The 25,418-nt window shown below is 42.5% G+C and overlaps 1 protein-coding gene across 1 annotated transcript in view; it reads left to right on the forward strand.

Annotated features, from left to right (window-relative positions):
• LOC126471231 (putative ammonium transporter 3) overlaps positions 1-25,418 on the forward strand; it is a 274,322-nt gene that overhangs the window by 105,782 nt on the left and 143,122 nt on the right. Inside the window, exons 5-6 of the mRNA XM_050099355.1 lie at positions 7,913-8,091; positions 18,886-19,017. Coding sequence (XP_049955312.1) covers positions 7,913-8,091; positions 18,886-19,017 — 311 coding nt within the window. The remainder of the gene's footprint in view (positions 1-7,912; positions 8,092-18,885; positions 19,018-25,418) is intronic.

A 25,418-nucleotide genomic window follows, 5' to 3' on the forward strand; every position in this document is an offset into this window, starting at 1 on the left:
TAAGGGGAAATCAACGGGTCGGCCTGCAGTGAGCGAAGAAACGGTTGAACGCGTGCTGGCAAGTTTCACGCGTAGCTCGCGGAAGTCGACGAATAAAGCAAGCAGGGAGCTAAACGTACCACAGCCGACGGTTTGGAAAATCTTACGGAAAAGGCTAAAGCAGAAGCCTTACCGTTTACAATTGCTACAAGCCCTGACACGCGATGACAAAGTCAAACGCTTTGAATTTTCGACGCGGTTGCAACAGCTCATGGAAGAGGATGCGTGCAGTGCGAAACTTGTTTTCAGTGATGAAGCAACATTTTTTCTTACTGGTGAAGTGAACAGACACAATGTGCGAATCTGGGCGGTAGAGAATTCTCACTCATTCGTGCAGCAAATTCGCAATTCATCAAAAGTTAACGTGTTTTGTGCAATCTCACGGTTTAAAGTTTATGGCCCCTTTTTCTTCTGCGAAAAAAACGTTACAGGACACGTGTATCTGGACATGCTGGAAAATTGGCTCATGCCACAACTGGAGACCGACAGCGCCGACTTCAGCTTTCAACAGGATGGTGCTCCACCGCACTTCCATTATGATGTTCGGCATTTCTTAAACATGAGATTGGAAAACCGATGGATCGGTCGTGGTGGAGATCATGATCAGCAATTCATGTCATGGCCTCCACGATCTCCCGACCTAACCCCATGTGATTTCTTTCTGTGGGGTTATGTGAAAGATTCAGTGTTTAAACCTCCTCTACCAAGAAACGTGCCAGAACTGCGAGCTCGCATCAACGACGCTTTCGAACTCATTGATGGGGACATGCTGCGCCGAGTGTGGGAGGAACTTGATTATCGGTTTGATGTCTGCCGAATCACTAAAGGGGCACATATCGAACATTTGTGAATGCCTAAAAAAGCTTTTTGAGTTTTTGTATGTGTGTGCAAAGCATTGTGAAAATATCTCAAATAATAAAGTTATTGTAGAGCTGTGAAATCGCTTCAGTCATTTGTAATAACCCTGTAGAAGTCATTGGTAAAAAATAATATATTGTACTTAACTGATGGTACAGGAGTCTTCATAGTCAGGATGAATATAATTACAAACAGGGAGCTATAGAGGCATCACATAGGCCATGTTTTAACTAAGCGCCTTGTTAGAGGTTGTTTCCTATCAGCTGAAGGCTATACTACTTTCCTACTTGACGTCCCGAGCAATAGTGGCCGAGCGCATTCTAGAGACATGTTGCAAGCCGCGGAGCGGCGCTAGTCTCGACTCGAGGGTCCAGCGATACAAGTACGTACCGCGGTCGATAACTGCAACCCCTAACAAGTGTGGTATCGAACGTTGAGACCACAAAATAGATTTGCTTATGTGAATTATATGGACGTGTGGTGTCAGAAAGAACAGACAACACGTGGAATCTGCAGCTGTGATACATTACATGTAAATTTAAGGTGGAGAAGGGGGGAAAGGAAACGGAAGGGAAGGGATTACTGTCAGCTGCATCGGGACATTACACGGAATCGGCAGCAACTAGCGACAATGTTTACCAGACCGGCATTCGAACCTGGGATCTCCGGCTAAGTTACGTTGTGCAAGACGCGACAGTTGGCTGCGACTGCGACGCTGCCCCCTCCTCTTTTCCCACCCTGGCAGACGGCGACAAGGCCGCAACACGACAGGAGTCGTCACTGTTTCCCAAGCTCTGGTCGGCGGCGGCGGATTCAAATACATGAGAAAAATAAGAATTCCGATTTTCTTGCTGTAAAAAATACTGTATGTTAATGCAACAAAGTTACATTGGCTCCCAGAGTTAGTTTTTCGATACAGATTCTCCTTTTACTTTAAAAAATTGAAAAGTATCTCTTCCGGTTTTGCGTGTTTTTTTCGCTGTATATTACTTCTCTATTAATTGTGAGGAAAGTAAAAGGCACAAAAAATTGATGTTTGCGTATCTTACAGTTTCACATCACAGCTTGATAATGAAGTGTCTATTTTTCGGATATTCGTCACAGTTATTCCGGTACTTAATTTACAAGTAACCTACTGCATAAAATTTGAATTGTGTACAGTGAAAAATGTGGTCGCTGGCTACTTTACGTATGGTTCACGTTAGGTCATACATCGTTGCCGATGAAAAGAAGCTAACATATCGAAATTATTTTTAAAGTTGAGATCAGAAAGATATCGATCTCCGTTTCCGAGATTTGGGCTCATATATCTCCGGGAGCGTCGCGACTAGCCGCCAGTTCTGTCGACGCGCAGCGAGAATCGTGTGGTCTTCACACGATAGAGAATGCATTTGTTTTGTTTCGCTGACACATTTGGACCTAATGAAACCATTTTATGTCATATTTCTCCGGTATGAGTTACTAATATTTCTCCATATGCTCTTGACAATTTCATTTAAAATGCCACGAAATGTAGGTTTCTTAAAGCCAAGTGATCAAGCAGAACCCATTTTCTTGGTTTTGCTGAGGCATCTGAACCTGTTCCAAGCTTTCTTTCTCGTTTATTTCTCTGATACGAGTCCCGAATATTCCTCCATCTGTTTTTGCACATTTCACCTAAAATTCCAATGAAAGATAAGTTTATTAACAATAAACGCACGCTAGCGTCGTTGCATTGTTTCAAGTTCTTAACAACAAGATAGGGTTACACCTTAAACATTTCTAGAATTTTGATTCTGAACGTCTACAGTATACATTGGCAGAAATGTGGAAGAAATAATGTCCGTGCTTGTTCACAAAATTTCCCCAAATTATACTTGTCAGTTTCTCCCATGCAGAAACTTTTGGAACAAGCTAAGGCAACTTTCATAGCTGACTGAATCTTTATTCCCATCCAAATGAACTTGCATATTCTTATATTCTGACAGCATACATCGTTATGGATGACATGAACATTTAATCTTGCCAAGCTGCACTCAAAAGATGACTCCAGGATTTACAAAAGACGAATTTCAATTGTGAACTGAGTCAGACCAGAAGGGCCTTGTAAAACAGTAGTGCACTTTTGGCACAAGTTTTTTGAGCACCATCTTCTACAAATGAATTGAAGTGAATGTGACAAATTACTTATTGCAGCATACTGTTTGCGCAATCTGTTGAGAAACGCCTTCCTCAAAAACGAACATCTATTGATTACAGAAAGCTGTACAACAATCTGGTGGTGGTTTTTCACAACTAGAAGGTATCATCAAGACACCAATTTACCGTTTACTTTCAAAGTGAAGGTATTGTAAAATGTAACTTTCTCGTTGTACTTTAGATTGTTCATTTTATAACGTACGTGCCGTTTTCAATTTTTATCGTCACAAAAAAGAGTAATGCGAAAATTGACCTTCAAGTCTATTTTCATCATTCTAATTCTACATCTGCATGGATTATACTGATTTTCATAACAGGCCTGAAAAATTTGCATTAATGGGAAAATATTATATATTTCACTCACCTGCCAGTTTCAACTATGCACCAATTTCTTCCCAAATTCTGTCTCTGAACATAGTGTCTCTATATTTAGGGTTCTTCAAATCGTAAAGGCAAGGATGTTGCGAGACCAGCTCTCAGAGCATCACATCCTGTGAGTGGCTCATTTCAGTTTTCCTTGACTGGCTCGATATCTTTCTGGCAGCCGTACGTCTTTGTGTCGTGCGACTTCCGTCGCAACACTGCTCACTGGTGCAGTGCTGCGGCAGCTGCCGCAACAGTCGCGCGTCGCATCCCAAACTCGAACTGCGCATGCGCCAGCAGGCAACTTCTGACGTCACATAGCGACCCGTCGCAGTCGCTAGTGTACGTCGCGTCTTGGACAACGTACCTTAACCAGGCAGGTGTATTAACCACTGCCACCCACGACGCAGTGTTACTGCAACTGCGTGGACTACCTCGGCACACCTCACGGCCTACCCACATTCCCACCGAGCTGAACTAATAGAAGTGTGCGGATAGGTGGCGTCCCGTGTTAATGTGGGTTGGCCGTGGGAGGTGCCCATATCCGATACTGTTGATAAACGTATCGCTGTGTCTCATACAGCTGAGAAAAAAGCTAAAATAGTTCTTTAAATAGACTACGACCACATCGTTCTACTATCTTTCTCCACCTGACTTGGCTCTTTCGTGGTTGATAGGATACAACCTCTCGCTAAAGTAATACGAACTTTTGAGCGGTGAGGCTTCTTTATTTCAAATCTCTGTAAGTCCATCTTAACACCGGATGGTTGAGGAAATTCGGCTGTTCAGTATAAAACGTCAAACAAAAAACATCTTCAGGCGTTTATATTTCAAATTTTATTCTACTTATGCGACCATTTTCGGCGTTTCACCAAGCCATCTTCAGGCGACCTGACCTACGAGTAGGAAGACAGTCTCCAATTGATAAATGAAGGAATCGCGTTTTTAAAAAACCAGTCTACGAATGCAAGTTACTGAATGCTGGTCCTAATTTTGATTGCACATGAGACTGGATTCTTCCTACACGTAGGGCAGGGGGCCTGAAGAAGGCGCAGTGAAACGCCGAAACTGGTCGCATAAGTAAAGTAAAATTTGAAATATTGACCCCGAAAGGTGTTTTTGTTTTGACGTTCTATATTTCATATCTGTCTAGCGTTAGTACGTAGTGAGATGCTTTCGGAAATTGTACAAAAGTACCAAGGACTATTTAGTGGATACATAGAAGGCTGTGAGCGATCAAATGGGACGGATTGTGTTTATAGTGTGTCTGCCTCACTAAAATTAGGTCAAATAGCTATCTTTTCCATTACAGGAATGTCTGAAGTAACTAATTGTGTTTTCTTATATACCACAGACATTGTTTGGAAACATTACTACACATCTCAGTAATACTGCTGATGTGTACATAATTTTGTATGTAGTGGGGCATATTTCCCAGAAAACTTCATAGAATGTAGAAGGCATTGGTGTGCCGTACGTGAAAGCCATCTTCAAATGTTATGTTGAAAACGCTATAGTTCATGTTTTTCATAGTCAGGAGAATAAATGTGTTTTGTTGTTGATTTGTTGCACTTTTTGCATAAACGCCATCCTTATAAAACCATCTTTAAATTAAATATTTAACTCTGAAAATCCTAGGTGCACATAAAAACATGGATGCAGTTAGATTCCGGGGTCACATGCGTCCCACTTAGACGTTATTCAAAATTAATCGGCTTATTTTTTTGTCACGAAGGAAGACAGGTTTCTACTTGTAGTTTTCAAAAATATGCGAAATAAAGTTTAACCGTGAAAGAGTTAAGTGCTCCGTCTAAACACTTCGATATCGAGGAGACGTTGAAGTATGCCCCTTCTTCTTTCTTTCATTCCGTCCTTCGCCCCTCCCGTCCATTTTTCTTTGTCTTAGATCTTCTTCATTCCATATACAAATAACTACAATACCTTAAAAGATATAAGACTACTCATTAGTATGATTTTATATGGGAAAAAAATCGTTTCGAAAATCGAAACACATGATCAGTGTTCCTAAAACCTGTTGTGACTTGGCAAGACAGCCAAGCCACTAGGAGGTGAAGCCGAAAGGCACGCGTTTAAGCTCACGCAGGCTGGCGTGAGGTCTGGAACAGTTAAAGGATTTGAGTCTAGCAAATAAAGTACGTAGCTGTTGGAATACTTAACTTTAATCCATAATTGGTGAACATCGGTCTGACGGTACATTCATCACAAGATAAATAGCAAATGATAATGGCGCCTTGCTAGGTCGTACCAAATGACGTAGCTGAAGGCTATGCTAACTATCGTCTCGGCAAATGAGAGCGTAATTTGTCAGTGAACCATCGCTAACAAAGTCGGCTGTACAACTGGGGCGAGTGCTAGGAAGTCTCTCTAGACCTGCCGTGTGGCGGCGCTCGGTCTGCAATCACTGACAGTAGCGACACGCGGGTCCGACGTATACCACCGGACCGCGGCCGATTTAAAGGCTACCACCTAGCAAGTGTGGTGTCTGGCGGTGACACCACAAAACCCGTGTTAAAGGCTACACAGAAGTGTATGGTCCAGAAAAATAATCGTGGCGATTTCCTTATTTCCGATACATGATCAATAGTCATAAAATTTGTACATATTTCATAAAGATGATTATGTTATACGACACGCAGGGTCATTCTTGTGTAAGTCAGGGTATGGTGTTTCCCTCTCATTTTATGACTGTTGATCACGTAGCGTCATTACAAAATTACTACAAACTGTATGGATTGTATGTTTACAGCTACGGAACAGCTGACAATTTTTGGAACCGTTACATATACCGTTCTCACGATAATATCTGTTATACTATTGCAAGTAATGAGTTTTTGATCCAACTTCCACTATGAAAACTGGAGAATTTTGTATATGACGTCAACCTGCGAAATTACCATATATTATTCATATTTTTAGCGCTGCGCTGTACTTTGATGGTCTATCATTTGACTCTCACGTACGATCTGTCTTTTATTCTGTTATTTACATTTGTTAGCATTACTCTGTACTGTGATGTTTTTATCAAGTGACTCTCACATATGGCCGAGCGGTTAAAGGCGCTACAGTCTGGAACCGCACGACCGCTACGGTCGCAGGTTCGAATCCTGCCTCGGGCATGGATGTGTGTGATGTCCTTAGGTTAGTTAGGTTTAAGTAGTTCTAAGTTCTAGGGGACTTATGACCACAGCAGTTGAGTCCCATAGTGCTCAGAGCCATTTTTTGACTCTCACATATGACCTGTCTTTTAGATATGGCGCGTTGCCAGTTAGATATATAAGGCAGCCTTCCTGTCTTGTAGTTTTCAACTTCATTCTCCTGTTACTTTTATGGTTTTAAAATTAGTTGACCTGAGGCACAAGCTTCTTGAATTGTATTCATGAATTAATGCCAGTTACGAAGGATCTGCTTCTTACAAACGGCGTGTTGCCAGTTTAAGACGTAATAGAGATCTCTGCCTTGTAATTTTAACTTTGTGTCATGATTATCGTTATGTTTTACAACCCACTTGGACACAGGGCAACATTGTTGAGAATTATACTCTAAAATTCTTTCGACAGGTCTATAACCTGGCTTGTTCGTGGTGACGTTTTCAGCTACGCACTGTTATTGTTTTGGTTCTTATGAATTCATGTTGCTCCAAGACTACAGCTAACGATGATTTCCAATGCTTATTACCGCCTTTTCATATTCTGAACGGTATGTCACCTGATAAGCATTAATTTAGTTTATACTACAGTGTTCAATGGCTTTGTCAAATGTTCACTTTTACTTCTAGAATTAGCTCCCTATTATTGTTGCTCAGGTGCTGTATAGTGCTTTTGTATTCTTCCTGATTTTACATAATTTTCTTAGGCTAGGTTTCCTACATGTGTTACAGAACTGAAGATGGTTGCAAATAGTACCCGGAACTAGTTACCGAACGTTAATTGTGATAGGAAAATTGCGATCTAGGAATTAAAAGTTTTTTCTTAAAAAATTATATTACACTTTAACATCTCATCTGTATTGAAGTAGAAATGTGTGGAGCACTGCTTCGTATTGGTCACAGATGGTGGAAGGAATAGGTTACTGCCTTATTGAAAGGAACATTCCAGCCCTCACCCGACATGATTTCGGGAAGCCGGGAAAATCTAAGCCAGGAACACTGGAAAGAAATTTGAAGCTTGTACCTCCTGAATACATGCCTATTGTCTTCCAGTCTCCCTTATCTGCGAACATCCCGTGTTAAGGAACCAATTTGCATGTTATAACCATAAAATTATGGTAACTAATTTTATTTTGGCTCAGCAACTTATACAGAACTCGTGTTCGTACTTCATAGATACTCGTGAAGTCGCAAATATAGTCAGAGTAAAGGTCATTCGAGTACCTCGCTATACAGGCAAGCCCAGTAATTTTTCTAAAATACCTCTAAAGGCTCGAATACAATTAAGACATTTTCTTTCTGTTCCAGCACATTCGGCTTAAGCGGATCAAAATGGCAGTATTCAGCGAGAGCTGCTGTCATCACAATCCTGTCGTCATTTGGTGGAGGCTTAACAGGCCTTATGTTCTCCCTACTGTCCAACCGCGGCCAGCTGCATATGATGGAGCTCATAAACAGTATACTTGGTGCCCTTGTGTCTGTCACAGGTATTGACATAGTTATTTAAATATGTGAAATACTGAACGAAAAAAATGCAACAATATGAAGCAATAATCGATATAGTGGAACGGATGGTATAAATAACTAATAGCGCTTTTAAGTAAATTTTAAGGTTTTGAAGTAATTACGACCAAATTTCTGTCATAATCAGTGTTTTCTAAAGCTATTACTAGTCTTCTACATATTACAACGTTGAATGAAAGACGTGTTTGAGATATTTCTAATGACATGTCTGACAGGCTGTTTTGCTGGAAACCCATAGTCCATTACTACCCACTGACGTGAGAGACAGACGGAACATTAATTCATTTTTATATGTGTTCTACATTACAGCCTTTTAGGACCTACCTAGCATTTTACAGTTGAGTCACAGTGACTCTGTTCCCCGATTTACAAACTAAAGTCGCCACAGCGACAACAAAACTACATAAGCTATTAATAGCATTGATGAAATTGCTCAAAATGTTTCGCAGCACGTGTATATCTGCAAACGATTTTGAACTCATATTCAAGAGTAGCATGGAATGAAAGTATAAGCCTTATGAACCAAAGAATAACTTAAGCAGTGGAAGGTCCAGGATGGAATAACAACAATATGAAAAGAATTGATTGCTACTCACCATATAGGGGAGGCATTGAGCCGCAGACAGGCACAGTGCTGGGAGAGGCCATGTGTGTGTGAGCTTTGTCAATGTGTGTGTGTGTGTGTCTTCTATTTGCGAAGAAGGAGTTTTTGTAGGAAAGCTTAGTAGTCTTTTTCACTGTGCCGGTCTACGGCTCAACGCCTCCTCTATGTGATGAATAGCAACCCATATTTTCCGTATTGCTGTCAAGGAATAACTTAACTGCCAGACAGTAACCAAACAATAACTAGCATAAAATACAGCCTGCTTGGTTAGCCGTGCAGTCTAACGCACGGCTTTCCGGGCGGGAAAGAGCGCCTGGTCCCCGGCACGAATCCGCACGGCGGACTTGTGTCGAGGTCCGGTGAGCCGGCCAGTCTGTGGATGCTTTTTAGGCGGTTTTCCATCTGCCTCGGCGAATGCGGGCTGGTTCCCCATACTCCGCCTCAGCTACACTATGTCGGTGATTGCTGTGCAAACAAGTTCTCCAGATAAGCGTACTCCACCATTACTCTACCTCGCAAACATAAGGGTTACACTCGTCTGGTGTGAGACGTTCCCTGGGAGGGGGAGGGGGGGGGGCGGCGGAGGGTTGAAGTGGACTGCGGTAGTCGTCGTGGGGTTGTGGACCACTGCGGCTGCGACGGGGACGGAGCCTCTCCGCCGTTTCTAGGAGCCCGGTTAACATACAATACGATACATACAATACAATTATAAAATACACATCTTTGCGTATATGTGAAACCAAAATCTGCTGCTTGGCAACATTCACTACCGTGTTGCACCATCCTGCGCATTTTAACACTGTTGAGTTCTCTTCGCCAGACTGTCTAGAAATTCATGTAGACATTAAACTTCAAGCCTGCGCCATACTTCGACACCAGCTGTCCTGAAGTTATCCAGTGTGTGAGGAGGTTTCATGCGACAACATATTGCCAGTTCTAACAGGTTACACTTCGAGCCTGTGCCATTCCTCGACAGCACCCTCAACCGAGTTCCTGCCAGCAGATATCGAAGGCCATTCCATTCGATCGATTTCTCCCTCCTAAAGGAAGATGTTCACAAGGTAGGTGCCGTGTTCTCATGCATTATCGGTTTGAAAGATTAATCCATAGCGAAATGTTGTCTACAGAGCATGACTATTGCTTACTAGCTACTAGCCATTAAAATTGCAACACCAAGAAGAAATGCAGATGATAAACGGGAATTCATTGGACAAATATATTATACTAGAAATGGCATGTGATTACATTTTCACGCAGTTTGGGTGCATACATCCTGAAAAATCAGTACCCATAACAACAACCTCTGGCCGTAAAACAGCCTTGATACGCTTGGGCATTGAGTCAAACAGAGCTTGGATGGCGAGTACAGGTACAGCTGCCCATGCAGCTTCAACACGATACCACAGTTCATCAAGAGTAGTGACTGGCGTATTGTGACGAGCCAGTTGCTCGGCTACCACTGACCAGACGTTTTCAATTGGTGAGAGATCTGGAGAATGTGCTGGCCAGGGCAGCAGTCGAACATTCTCTGTATTCAGAAAGGCCCGTACAGGACCTGCAACATACGGTCGTGCATTATCCTGCTGAAATGTAGGGTTTCGCAGGGATCGAATGAAGGGTAGAGCCACGGGTCGTAACACATCTGAAATGTAACGTCCACTGTTCAAAGTGCCGCCAATGCGAACAAGAGATGACCGACGCGTGTAACCAATGGCACCCCATAACATCACGCCGGGTGATACGCCAGTATGGCGATGACGAATACACGCTTCCAATGTGCGTTCACCGCGATGTCGCCAAACACGGATGCGACCATCGTGATGATGTAAACAGAACCTGGATTCATCCGAAAAAATGACGTTTTGCCATTCGTGCACCCAGGTTCGTCGCTGAGTACACCATCACAGGCGCTCCTGTCTGTGACTGCAGCGTCAAGGGTAACCGCAGCCATGGTCTCCGAGCTGATAGTCCATGCTGTTGCAAACGTCGCCGAACTGTTCATGCAGATGGTTGTTGTCTTGCAAACGTCCCCATCTATTGACTCAGGGATCGAGACGTGGCTGCACGATCCGTTACAGCCATGCGGATAAGATGCCTGTTATCTCGACTGCTAGTGATACGAGACCGTTGGGATCCAGCACAGCGTTCCGTATTACCCTCCTGAACCCACCGATTCCATATTCTGCTAACAGTCATTGGATCTCGACGAACACGAGCAGCAATGTCGCGATACGGTAAACCGCAATCGCGATAGGCTACAATCCGACCTTTATCAAAGTCGGAAACGCGATGGTACGCATTTCTCCTCCTTACACGAGGCATCACAACAACGTTTCACCAGGCAACGCCGGTCAACTGCTGTTTGTGTATGAGAAATCGGTTGGAAACTTTCCTCGAGTCAGCACGTTGTAGGTGTCGCCACCGGCGCCAACCTTTTGTGAATGCTCTGAAAAGCTAATCATTTGCATACCACAGCATCTTCTTCCTGTCGGTTAAATTTCGCGTCTGTAGCACGTCATCTTCGTGGTGTAGCAATTTTAATGGTCAGTAGTATATAATGTCTCACAACCCTCAGAATACTCTCAATAACGATGAGAGTGGTCCAACACCCGTACATGATACTGTCCCAAGACATGACTGAACCACCTCCCGACTGATCCATGCATACCTGAGCCGTGCATTGCCATCTGGACGCCTTCGCACTCTTCTACGGCGATCGTCAGAGCTCAGAAAATACTGCACTCGACGGTGTAAATAACTCACTTACAGACCGAAGTGGAGATAGTTGCTTACCGCATGGGCCGGCATAGTCCTCCCACATACCTCCGGAAAGGCAGCGAGTTATGCTACTACATTCTCCTCGAGGTACCTAAGAGCAATGATCTGTACGTAGCGGCTTCCATTGGTAGTTTCGACCGTGGAAAAATACTTCAAGGCACGTGTTCAGTGTTTTGTCTCACGACAGTGGATGCATGTCTGAATGACGTCACTGTGATTATATACGCCAATTCGGCGGGCATCTTGCACTGCTGACGACCCTTCGTGCCGTAAAATGACAATGCACGTAACTTCTAAGCTTGAAATTATCCTTCGAGGCATGCTTGTGAAGAGTGTTCACAAGCCGCATCGTCCCATTCGCGACTGTGTACACAGCGCTGAAATGGACTGAGAATGTAGATTCACTTGTTCCTCCCTTACGCAAGTGGATGTACTGCCGATCTGCTACAGTTAAAAGAGTAACGAGAACCAGATTTGCACTCAAAAAACCACAAACTGTGCATTTCGTGATGGTGATAAAAACGTTTTTGCGTAGTTTATTTACATCCTTCAGTATACTTTTGATAATCACATTCCACTACTGTCTTCCGCTATTGTAAAAAGTTGTCACTACTGGATGTCTGGGAATATTTTTTTTACGAGCGTAATTCGATTCACACTCACAAAGAAACCGCTCTTACTCGTCATCATCGATTTCGTCGAAATTTAAATATTGTGTAGGACTTGGCCAGAAATGAAAGTGATGAAGTGAGAGCTCCAGTGGCGAAGTGTTGAGAAAAAAAAAATTGCATTTTTGGGCTTGGGTCGGCCGGGGCATGAGCCATTAACAATAGAGTCGTTTCCACAATGCGGCTGACGCAACAGAAAGAGAGCAGAACGATAATCCGAGGATCATGGAGTCTAGTCCCTATGCGGAAACTTTTTAATTGTAAATTTTTGCGTTACTTACAGTGAAAATATATTGTATTTATTAATATTTTAATGTAAGACGTGGAAAGGAAAAGCCTAGAAAAATTTGGGATGGAATATAAATTTTCAAGAAAGGATCGTACTTCCTCCATCCAAGAGAACTCTGCGAATCAATTTCGAGGAAAGGATTGTAAGCCGTACACGAAAAGTTCGTATAGATCCTTTTAATATTCGACGCACTGATGACCTCGATGTTGAGCGCCCATAAACCCCCCCCCCCCCCCCCCCCCCAATATTCGACAGCTGATGATTTACGCGTCCTGCGGTTATATTCATCGTGACACAGGTGAAGCAGTAATTTTCGTGGCATCTTGCACATGTTAAAAATTACATGTTAGAATTACATAGTTGTTTTGAAGTTTCTATGGAAGAACAAACTTGTTTTACATTCATCGAACGACCTCTCTCATCGCACAGTTTGCAGCAAATCACACGTAACGTTGCTCGACGGTCAAAATAAAAGTATTGGATTACGCGGTCATATACGCTTTAATTACAGTTGCTTCTTGGAAAGCTATATGCAGAGTCTTCGTGGACATTGTAAGTACAAGCCCTTCTTCGAAATTTATTCGCTATCCTAAATTTTCCTTTGCTTTTCCTACTCATGCCTGCTGTGTAAATATTAATAAATACAATATACTGAGCATTTAGGTTTATTTGCATTGTGAGTAAGGTAAAATTGATAATAAACGGGAATTGTCCTTATAGGGATTTGACCCCACGACCCTCAGATTACTGTTCTGCAAGCTTTCCGCTGCACCATCCACAGGCTGGAAACTATCCCCACATAAATGACACATGCTGCGCTGAACCCGCTCCAAAAGAGATATGTTTTTTCTAACTGCTTGGCTATCTGGAACTCCCACCTCTGTCACTTACTTTTCTGGCCAAGTTCTGCATGTACCATTAATTTGGACGAGTAGGCGCGGTCCCCTTTTCAGGTGCACTTCTGTCAGCAGTTCCATATTACGGCTCAAGTAGCACTACAGAATAAGTTTTGTTTCAAAAGATAATACGGCTCCTAATCCTTCCGTTTCATCTGCAATATTGTCCAGTGTGAGACTGATTGATAATCAAAATCTCCATATCTGATGTTCCATGGTGACACAGTAGTCGTCGTCCACAGAGCCAACGTTCCAGTACAGAGGGTATTCGCAGACAGTGTTCCCATGAGTCTTCTATTCCGCAGGCACAGTCGATTGTTTCTGTTCTTCCTAGTCGGTGCAACTACGAAGAAGGCGGCACTGAGGCCGCTGAGAGAGTGTCAGCCCTCTTGAGCTGTCTAAATTCGCAAATCAGCCTTTGTTCACTGCTCGTTGTCGGTTCACGTTCCTTTCTCAGCATCTGGATGACCCATATTTTGGCAAATAATTTGAATTTGACTCCGTACTTGTTATCTGTTTATGTTCTTTATTCTTGTATAATGCTAGACTTGATATTAGTCTGTCCTCTTCACCTATAATAGATCATCTTTGTACCACATTTGTTGATACATATTGCTTTCAATTGGTCAACGCTGACGGTAAAGTTAATTAGCTGCCTTAAGCGATACAGACGCGATTTGTGACATGTCTGGAAACTGAAAGTCTCAGACTCCGCCAGGTAAAAGAATTCGGAGCGCCGTGTGTTTAGGTGTTGTTTGGAACGAAGCACCAGGAACGTGCTGAATAAATAACATGACTTTTGCCGTTACAGCTTGAGATTGCTGTTGACACTACGTAAGCAACATCAAGTTTCGTTGTCGCACAAGGCTCCCTTATCTTTTGTTACAAGAAAGACGCGCGTTCAGTGATCACTTGATTTCTGTAGAGTCTTATACCAGACAAATGACAAACGTAATGCAGTACTATTTGAGCTTCGCCGGCCGCGTTGGCCGAGCGGTTCTAGGCGCTTCAGTCCGGAACCGCGTGACTGTTACGGTCGCAGGTTCGAATACTGACTCTGACAAAAATGGCTCTGAGCACTATGGGACTTAACTACTGAGGTCATCAGTCCCCTAGAACTTAGAACTACTTAAACCTAACCAACCTAAGGACATCACACACATCTATGCCCGAGGCAGGATTCGAACCTGCGACCGTAGCGGTCACGCGGTTCCAAACTGACGCGCTTAGAACCGCACGGCCACACCGGCCGGCCTGGCTCTGACATGGATGTGTATGATGTCCTTAGGTTAGTTAGGTTTAAGTAGTTCTAAGTTCTATCGGACTGATGACCTCAGATGTTAAGTCCCATAGTGCTCAGAGCCTTTTTGAGCTTCATTTCCAGTCTATATTAGTATGAACTACGTGCATATCTAATAGCAACTGTTATTTCTGGTAAGTTGAAAAGTCAGAATCATTCCCTTCTTTCAGTATAATCTTGCGCCTGTATTTGAACATAATTCCCCTCGATCAATTCTTACCCAGAATGGACAGTAGACAGTTTCTACCTTGCCTTACCCAATGAAGCAGGCAACCAGCAATGTATCAGAAAAGGTGACCTTTAATAGGGGGCTAGTGTCTTATACAGTCATGTAGAAATTGTACGGGAACTAGGAGCTACACATTAACTATTTCTCTAACTTTCTTTTTTTTTTGTGCGTCTCAAAGTTATTTTACTAGGGTAGTTCAATATGTAAATCAATACTTTTTTTCTCGGCCAATTTCAGTTGAAAAAGTGTGAATTTGTTGTGGGACATCATAGAATATTCCCGCATTAGCCCCTATAGTTTCACGAAAGTCCGATAGGTGGCGGTGCCATATGTAACCAAAATGGCTTCTGTAGCGAGGGGCTTTCCAAGCAGAGAGTTGTTATTGGGTTTCTTTTGGTGATAAACCAGAGCATAGCAGGTATTCATAGGCAATAGCAGAATGTCTACGGAGGCCTGACAGTGAAGAAAAGCACTATGAGTTATTGGGCGAGGCGTCTGTTATCATCGCAGCAAGATCGTGCATACCTGTCCTATCTCCCTCGCATCGGCCTGCCGCACGCAGCGATGACTCCTGCTGCGTAAGAACGTGAGGACAATCTCGTTCGAGGGAATCGACAGACCACAATCAAACACTTCGCTGCTCAACTGGATGTCTCTGCTGATAGTGCTGCCACACTCGTCCACCAGTTGGGGTACTCAAAGGTGTGTACCTGTAACACCCCACCCGCCACTTATCTGGTTTTGGTGTGTGTTCACCCCAGGTAATTGACTAACAGATCAACAGAGAGTGCAAAACTGCCGCAATGTCGGATAATGCAAAGAAAGTAATAAGGCCCTGTGACTCCTGATTGAACTGCAGTGGCAGTGTTGACATTAATTGATTCAGAATTGACCCCTTTTAATTAAAAGGGGTGCACATTGATGTTATATTCAGCTATTGAACACCAGATGCAAATGTTGAACATAAAATTAATTATGAAAGTGACTTGGGATTTCAACTACTTGATTGAAAACAGATGCAGTCGATTAGCACAGATTTATTTTTAACACACGACCTTCAATCATCACATTACATGACTCTCCTAACAGGCAGTGGTAATAAATTGCGTTTGCGTGGAGTAAAGCCCGATAACTCAAAAGTAATTCCTATCGACTGACCCAGGCGTAATGCGAAGTGCGAGAAGAATTCTACACTACACGGCCCTTGAAACCCTCGCGGAAACTTTGCCGACATGAACCAACAAATTAATCAGTGGCCGGAGAGGGCGCAATATCACCGAATACAGTGTGGCGGAGTGGCGTCGTTGTGCAGACGTCGGCCGACCTCGTGGTGCTGCAAGGCTGCACTTGTCTATTCATTCCTAGCTATCTTGCTCAGTACATAGCTGAACCAAAACTTCCTATCTCCAAGCTCAATCGTTCCATTTGCTAGGTCCTAAACCGCAGAGATACTCACTCTTTCCCAGGCAAGCTGAGTAAAGAACGCCACGTCCGCACTCCAGGCAAGCTGGGAACGGAAGACCATACGGAGACCTCTTACAGTCCGCTCTTCACCTCAGTTTCCCCTCCAGCAAAATCACTTACGCCAACTGCAGCGCAAGTCGCGTTAATTATGCATCACTTCCCAGCGCCGACCAATGCCTGCTCTGGGAAGTGAACAAATTCCCACAAAATTTTCCTTCCTCTCAACTTCTGCTATTTAGCTCCTCCCAGGCCACCCATCAAGATTGGTGTCCGCACCAACACCAAGTTTTCCGGAATTCTGACTCCCAGGAGAGTACTTCAAATTCCTTGGTCCTACGTTCCCATCGGAGGCCGGCGTATTTCATTCTGTCGCTCTTCACCTGATTTACTTCAGACTCTGTGGGCCGTGAATTCAGCGTGAAGTTGCTATAGTCACTAACACGCATATTTTGACCTCTGTTGACCGCTCCACCGTAGCTTTGCGCGGCTTTCTCGCATGTTTCACTGAAAATGGGATGCCGGACATTTATCAACAGGCGTACAAGTTCTCCGTCTGCTTCCCGGTACACCAGCATGGGGTCAACCACCGATTCACTGTCTCTCATCTTAAGGCAGCTGGAGGCCGCGCCCCGTTACCACTTTCTCAGAGCTTGAGCTGCCCTAAGCTACCTATTGTCGCTTCCCTTCGCCGCTCCCCCGCCGGCCAGCCACAGTCACTCTGTATACTTCCCTGGGATAAACTGGTCTCCAGTAAATCGACGCGTTTCCACAAATTTTTTCATGTCGTTGAATTACTTTAAAACCATTACCCGACATTAGTTATTCCAATACGACCATACTATACCTTCTACAAGATGCATTGTGCCTTGTCAGTCATTTTTGTTCAGCCCTACTGTTCGCTCAACGTGAGTTAGCTGATCTTTAATGACTTCATGTAAGGGGCATAGTTCTTGCCATCTTACATACCCCCTGCATTCCACGCCACTTAGCAGATGACAGTAAAGAGCAACGAAGGACCATCTGTGCGAAAATGTTGTGCGTTGCTAGGCTGATCGTCACATTTTTTTGTCGAACATCGTCACAGGCAATGAAACATCGCTTCATCACTTCGAACTCGGAAGGAAACAGCGATTCATGGAGTGTCGTCACACCACCTCTCGTCCGAAGGGAAAGTTCAAAGCCACATCCTCAGTTGGTAAAGTCAAGGCGACGATCTTCTGAGGCTTTAAAGGGGCTTTTCTGTTTGACGTCCACCCTCATTGCGCAACTATCAGCCCTGATGTATATTGTGCTACCCTCAGGAAATGGAAGAAACCACATCAGCGTGTTCGCCACCACAAAGATGCAAACGAACTTCTCCTTCATCGTGACAACACAAGGCCTCACACAAGTTTGCGCACCCGATAGGAACCCATAAAACTTCTGTGGATTTTTCTTCTACATCCACTCTACAGCCCGGCTCTCGCATGTTTCGACGTCTATTTGGCCCAATGAGCGATGCACTCCGCGGGAAGTAGTATGTGGATGATAGAGTGGTGTATAACAACACTATTCAACACTCAATAACCTTCAAAATTGTCATAAAAATTATAACAAAAAATCAAGACTGATGAGGTGTTTCCAAAAGCCGAATAGCTGTATGAAGGTGCTTTATTCACAACTATCCATTTCACGTCAGTATAGACTCGTCTTCAGATTTATCTGCCTAGAATACAAATCACTGTGTATTCTTGACTGATAACCTGAAGATACGTCATACAGACATGAAACCTGTCGTTTCGAATAAAACACCTTTACACAACTATGCGGCTTTTCTAAACACCTCAGCATTCTTGACTTTTTTGTTATAATTTTCATGATGTTTTGAATGTTTATTGAGTGTTGACTCTTGTTGTTATTTAGTGACTCTCAACTGTGGTTACCCCCTCCAAATGTTGTTTGATGGAGAAACCTCTCCATCAAATGCAGCAAGACGATGGCTACGACGGTGACCAATGGAGTGGGACCACATGGCCCTCCCAGTAAGGTGGCGTAAGGCCGTCACATTGAACGTAGATTGTGTTAAAAAACAGGGCTTTGTAGACAAAAGAGTGAGGAATAATATGGTGTACTGGAAACTGGATTAAAACGAACCTGCTTTCAGAAAAAAAGCATTGCATTACTTGCTGGGTGTTTCTCGTACTAATACGAAGTTTTGCAAGATTATTCTGCACTGTTCTGATGATTCGTTCATAATGTTTTCTAAGATGTTCCTAACTAAACAAAAAGATTGGTACGCAACATAAATTTCCAATTTGTCACCACAACGAAGCTGACAAACACAAATAGAACTCTTCATCGTTTTTTCCATGTTTCTTCTCTCCTGCGCCAAAAACATTTCTTATTTTAACACTAATGTTACGTCTTGTGGGAGGTAATTCCCACCTTAACTTGTAAATAAAATATAAAAGTAGTATAAAAGTATATGAGACAATGTTATTTGTAAGTTAGTCTGTATCGAACTAATATCTTCTTCATTATCTGTTGCAGCTGGTTGTTTTCTGTATCGTGCGTGGGAAGCCATAGTCATTGGTCTTATTGGAGGTCTGATTGTATGTTGCTCTATGCCGTTGTTCGACAAGCTGAAAATTGATGATCCAGTTGGTGCAACTTCTGTTCACGGTAAGACTGCGAAAATTCTCTTCAGAAAACCAGAAACGTTTTAACCACATCTGAAGTTAGGAAAATTGGATCATATTCTATGTAGGCTACATACATTGAAGAATGCTTCATTGTGTGTTATTGTGTAAAGTCACAGCAAAGCAGGGGTGCTAGCAAATTTTAATGTCAAAAGGGGAAAAAATTTTCCTCATAGACGTGATTTAGAGATTTTGATGACATTGTTATCTACCCATCATTTTCTCCTACTAGTTTCTGCAGTGCACTTTTAGCTGATCAGCGCTATAAACGTAAACAAGATAATAGCATAATTATAGAAAAAACAGATTTCACGTTACTAGTTTTTACGTTTTCCCACCATTTCCGTTATTTTTTGTTGGTACCGCCCAAGAGCGACCATGCGATAGTTTGTAGTGGGGGCAAACCGAGGGGATAAAGTATTTTTAATATTTTGAAAGACAAAAGATGACTTGTAAGTAGCAATAATAAAGTTTTAGGTTCCAGCCTTTCCCTGAGAGCTGGGAGGAGGGGGGGGAGGGCAGACAGAGCACCCCACCATTGCCCCTCGGTATTGGCTTCCTTGATACCATAGCAAACCCTTCTTTCTCAATTAGCTGTTTCCCTGCAGTGGAAAATTCCATATGGATAATATTTCCCATACTGCGCTTCTGAAGCACTATCATAAGCTTAAACATAAATTTTCAAATCTATTTATGTGTAAACAGCATCATGGTCCCACTGACACACAACCTCTAGGATATCACATAACATAAAACTGTACACTTTGGTACAGAATTCAAATCATTTTAGTTTCGAAAGTAAATATATGCAACATTTTTAGGGGCACTTTCAAAATGTTTCCGCAACGTTTCGTAACCCGACTCTACTCCAAACTGCAATATATTATCGAAAACAACATTTACATTCATTTATCCTCTTAAAGGCAAATCATATAATGCACAAAACGATACACAAGAAACAATTTATTTCATCTTACCGCGATTCGTTTGTACTAATTTCGCAAGATACTTGTTGACGAGTTCTTCTGTACTCTTACTATGCTTTGTTATAATATTAATAAAATTACTTCACTTTTCAACTTCATCTTTATGCCATTCGTAATTCATATGTATTGTTGCGTATTTGTGAAACTATCTGAAACTGATGAATGGACGGCTCATGAACGGGCCATGATGACTGTCATGTGTTATATATCGCCGGAAAAACATACACAATTTCTGAAGTGCACCTTTAATTGCATAAATATATGGATATAATGACAGCCAGTCTAATCGAAATGTTCTGATTACGCCCTCTATGTCATTCTTGAAATGATAAGTATTGCACATTCAATACAACCTCATAGTTTGGATAATCGTCATACTCCCTTACTTCAACGTAACTTCCGACATCGGAAACGCCGACTAGGAGACTACCATCCTTTTCATCAAAGCTTTTGAAGCCAGCAGAGATAATGACTAGGTCTAAATTTGTTCCGTCACTACAGTTGCAAGGGTTTTTAATAAAGGTATTTGAGTTTTGCTCGCGCTTTCCTTGTGGTATTCCTTCGAAAATAGTACATTTTTCTATTCTCTCACTTTCATTTCCTGTTTTTCGTTCGTTTATGAAGTAAAAAATGCTTAAGAATATCGGCCATTATTTTCATTCTTCTTACTATCCTTTCAGACCTCACAATTCGCGAAATTCGAAATAAACCACATTCTTGTACCACTACTCACTTACAACCTACTGTTGACTATGAAAAATTGAGAGATAACGTCATTAACTGCCGACAGCACTCTCACATCATACCGACCAGTTGAGTTTCTTAAAAGTGCATAACAGGAACTTTTAGGTTCATATGTGGTGCATGTTTGAAGTAGTGACTATGAAATTCATTAAATGACCACTAGTGTACAACATTTACTCAATGAATGGCTATCACTGGTAGATCCCGTATGTTGGCAATAGTTCCAAAGACGACGACTCCTACTTCTGATTGCAAGCACCGTTCAGCGACCACACAGGATCAACGAACACCTCCTCAGCCCGCCCGGAATGGAAATATTTTAGACCTTGCATCTACGGACAGCTCTGACGTTATCGACGATGTCAGTATAGAGACAGGTATTAGTGACCACCATGTCATAGCGACTATGATTACGGAAGTTAATTCGAGTAAATCGATCAAGAAGGCTAACGGATTATTTCTGCTAGAAAGAGCAGATAGGCTGTTATTAGCTTCCCGCCTATACAATGAATTGACATCATTTAGTTCCAGTTTGATGGACAGGGAAAAATTATGGGCGATTTTCAACAGATTGTACATCATGCTGTGGAATAGTATGTGTCAACGAAATTCGGGAAACGCCAAAGAAGCAACGGCTGTTGCTCTCTCGGTTCAAAAGGAAACGCACAAATGACGACGGGAAAAAATTAAAAGAAATTCGAACGTCTGTAAAAAGATCTATGCACGAAGCATACATCAGCTATCACTCTCATACCCTAGTGAAAGTTCTTGCCGAGAACCCGAGGAAACTCTGGTCCTACGTAAAACCGCTAAACGGGTCTAAGGCTTCAGTTCACTCACTAATCAAAATTTGTTCAGATGGCTCTGAGCACTATGGGACTTAACATCTGAGATCATCAGTCCCCTAGAACTTAGAACTACTTAAACCTAACTAACCTAAGGACATCACACACTTCTATGCCCAGACAGGATTCGAAACTGCGACGGTAGCGGTCGCGCGGTTCTAGACTGAAGCGCCTAGAACCGCTCGGCCACAACGGCCCGCCACTCACTGATCGATCACAACGGTGTGGCAGTAGAAGTCAGGAAAAGAAAAGCTGAAGTTTTAAATTTCGCATATAAAAAATCATTCTTTCAGGAGAACCGTACAGACGTAACATCGTCTGACTGTCCCGCAGACTCCCGTATGGAGACATAATAGGCATTCCTGGCGCTGAGGAACTGAAAGAGTTGAAAACAAATAAGTCGGCCAGGCCCGGATGGAATCCCAGTTCGGTTGTACAGAGTTTACTCTTCGGCATTGGCTCCTTACTTAGCTCGCATTTATCTCACGGCGAAAGTTCTAAGCGTCTGGAAAACAGAGCAGGTGATTCCTGTATATAAGAGACTTAAGAGAACAGACCCGCAAAATTACAGATCAGTATCCCTAACATCGGTTTGCTGCACAATGCTTGAACATATTCTCCATTCGAATTTAATAAACTTCCTCGAGATGGAAAAGCTTTGGTCCACAAATCAGCAAATATTTCGAAAGCATCACTCGTGAAAAAGCTAAGATTGCTTTTTTTTTTTTTTTTTTACACGATATCCCGCGAACCTTATATGGAGGGCAAAAGGGGGATTTCATATTCCTAGATTTACGGAAAGCATTTGACACAGTGCCCCACTGCACTCTGTTAACGAAGATCCGAGCATATGGAACTGGTTACCAGATACGTGAATGGCTTGAAATTCCTTAAGTAATACACCCTGTATATTTTCCTGGACGGCAAGTGTTCATCAGAACCAAGGATAGCGCCAAGAGCGCCCCAGGAAAGTGTGATTGGACCACTCTTGTCTCTATATGACTAACTGATGTGACGGATACGACGAACATTAATCTGCGACTGTTTGTTGGTGATGCTGTAGTGTACCAGAAACTGTCGTTGTTCTGTGACTTTAGAAGGACACAGAATGGCTCAGGAAGAATTTCCATTTGGTGATACACAGAAAGCTTAGCAGTCTATATTACACTGGCACCCGTACAAGATCCAGACTGTGCAGTAACTGAAACTTCATTATCTCCAACAACGTTCTCCATTTGCTCTTCGGTTTCTGTCGCAGACCAAAGTTAATGACATGTGACTGGGAAGTGTTGTATAGGGTCATGAGGCAAATTTTACACTACAGGGTGTAATGAATAAACTGAACTGTCGAATTCTGGGTACTGTTAATTGTATGCTGTGCACGAAGAGCCATTACACTCCCGTTACTATGTGATGTGGATGCAGAAGCACATTTATTCTCGGTCCGTTCTTTTTTAACAACAATACACCCATAGAGCCTGTCAGGTGTATCGTGACGTTTGCACGTTATCAAGATCTCCTTGTGGAGCATATGATTCCTGCTTTTAAAGAGCGCCACTATGTGAAAACCACTGTTTTCATGCAAGATGGAGCAACACCTTATGTTGCTCGCCCAGTGAAAGATCTGCTTAATGCAACCTTCCACGAACGTTTATCTCCAGAGGCTTACCAGAATCATGACCTTCAAGATCACATGATTTGAATCCATGTGACCTTAGGCTCTGTGGATATCTAAAAGAATGCGTTTACCAGGAACATGTTCGGTCTCTAACTCAGGCCACTGTGTAAGAACACGTTGCTCATATTCCACCGGGACTGCTGCAGGCAACTATTGATCACGTGTTTAATGGATGCAGCATATCGTCTCTGGTGCTCATACAGAACAAACTGTGTAAGCGACAGTTAATAATTAAATCAACATTATGCCTTTCTCACTTGTTAGGCCTTTTCTGGTCACATTCCAGTTCTACTCCATTCATTACATATGGAATCATTTCTATACGTCATTTTTACATTCACAGCGCCAGATTTGCACCTGGTGGCCCAAATGGTAACTCTTTTTTCCAGAGTAAATCGGTTCTGCATTAACGCATTGGCATATTTACCAAGTTTCGCTGCCATACGATAGTTACAGCCCACACCGGATATCAGTGAGTAGCTGCACATTTAATTATAACCTTCTGGTAGTACAGTGACAATGCGCGCATCTGGCTATAGATTTAATATAACATTTCTTAATGGCGAGAATACAGGGATAGGCAGATTGCAAGTTCAACAGAGCAACGATCAAATAGGCCTTGTTGCAGCACCTCTAAATATACATTGCTTCGCTCAACAGTATTTTCCTGTGAGGTGGTAGCACACAATGAGGAAATACTTTTAGAGTACCAGAGATTATGCATTTGAAGTGTTTTGCGGGACGTAATATTCTCTGTGATTCTCTCAGAATCAAGTCATGATGCAACAATACCATTCTACTAGAGAAAGAAGCTTTAGGATCCAGACCTGTGGGTACCGATATCACAATGAGGGAAAAAGAATTAACCACCCCTCCTGTAGCATATCACAAAACTCACACTCACTGAACGACTACGTGCGTTGGATCTTCTCTTAATCTTTCGTAGATGAATTACACTGTACCATTTATTCATCCTAAAAATGGTTCAGATGGCTCTGAGCACTATGGGACTTATGTGCTGAGGTCATCAGTCACCTAGAACTTAGAACTACTTAAGGGGATACGGAATCACCTATCCCCGCAATGTTAATATATGCCTACTATAGGGAACATTTTCTCACAAACTACTGGAGACAGAGAGGTAAAAATTTTACTGTATGTGCATTCATATGTTACAACAATACTGAAACAACAGTTTATTGTCAAAGTATTTTCTTACAGAGATATTGTACATTTATTTTTAAGTAAATTTTTTCCATCGCTTTTTACTAGACTATCACCCCTAAGTCTTTTGTAAATCAAGTAATTAAAAAATCGTTGTTTCAGTATGTAATAGGGACCTATGTCACTACGTCATAAAAATTTCAGACTTCTAGGTTGACCAGTACCTGAGATAATGTTCCTAGATGAAGTAAAAAGTAAACTTACGGGAAACGGAGAAAGAAGATTAAAACATTCCTGATCCGTAGCTAATACCCCCTTCACAGTCTTCATAATCATCTTCAAGTCTTCTTTTGGCACCCCTCTGCACCTGTCTTGCTTTTTTCACTAATGTCTTGATTATATTATCAGCATGCCTTAGTCTGTGCTGATCTAAAAAGAACATAGCACGTACCGTACGGGAACCAACACACATACCCAACTTTTGAAGGACCTGGCATTTAGTTATATTTCCAAGATTGAAGGTTGCCACAGCATCATACACACCAAAATGTAGTGTATTAATTCCGACAAACACTGTTTTTGGGAGACGATGCCATATCACGCTATTCAAGCACTCGTTGGGGTTCTGCGTTTTTCCGTGAAGACATTTCATCAGAAGACTTCTGTCAGCCAGTTCTCTGAAAATGGGCTTTATTTCTGCCATGATGGCTGATGGTAGACTGTGGTGGTGAATGTATTTCTCTCCCGTTGTTAGTCCCCTATTGTATTTACACCAGCTGTTTTCACCTTTGGGGCACAAACCATGTTGTGGATGCTCATCCGTGGATGCGGTGTGGAAATATAAAGCCCATATAGCTCTCCTCATTTCTTCAAGATTGCCTGTATTTTGCCTGATTGCAAGGCCATAGCAGTTCTGAATGTGGTCTATTATGGAATCAGTCAATCTTCCTCTGCCATCCAAGGTTTT

This window comes from Schistocerca serialis, chromosome 3, assembly GCF_023864345.2.
Source record: "Schistocerca serialis cubense isolate TAMUIC-IGC-003099 chromosome 3, iqSchSeri2.2, whole genome shotgun sequence".
Lineage (NCBI taxonomy): Eukaryota > Metazoa > Arthropoda > Insecta > Orthoptera > Acrididae > Schistocerca > Schistocerca serialis.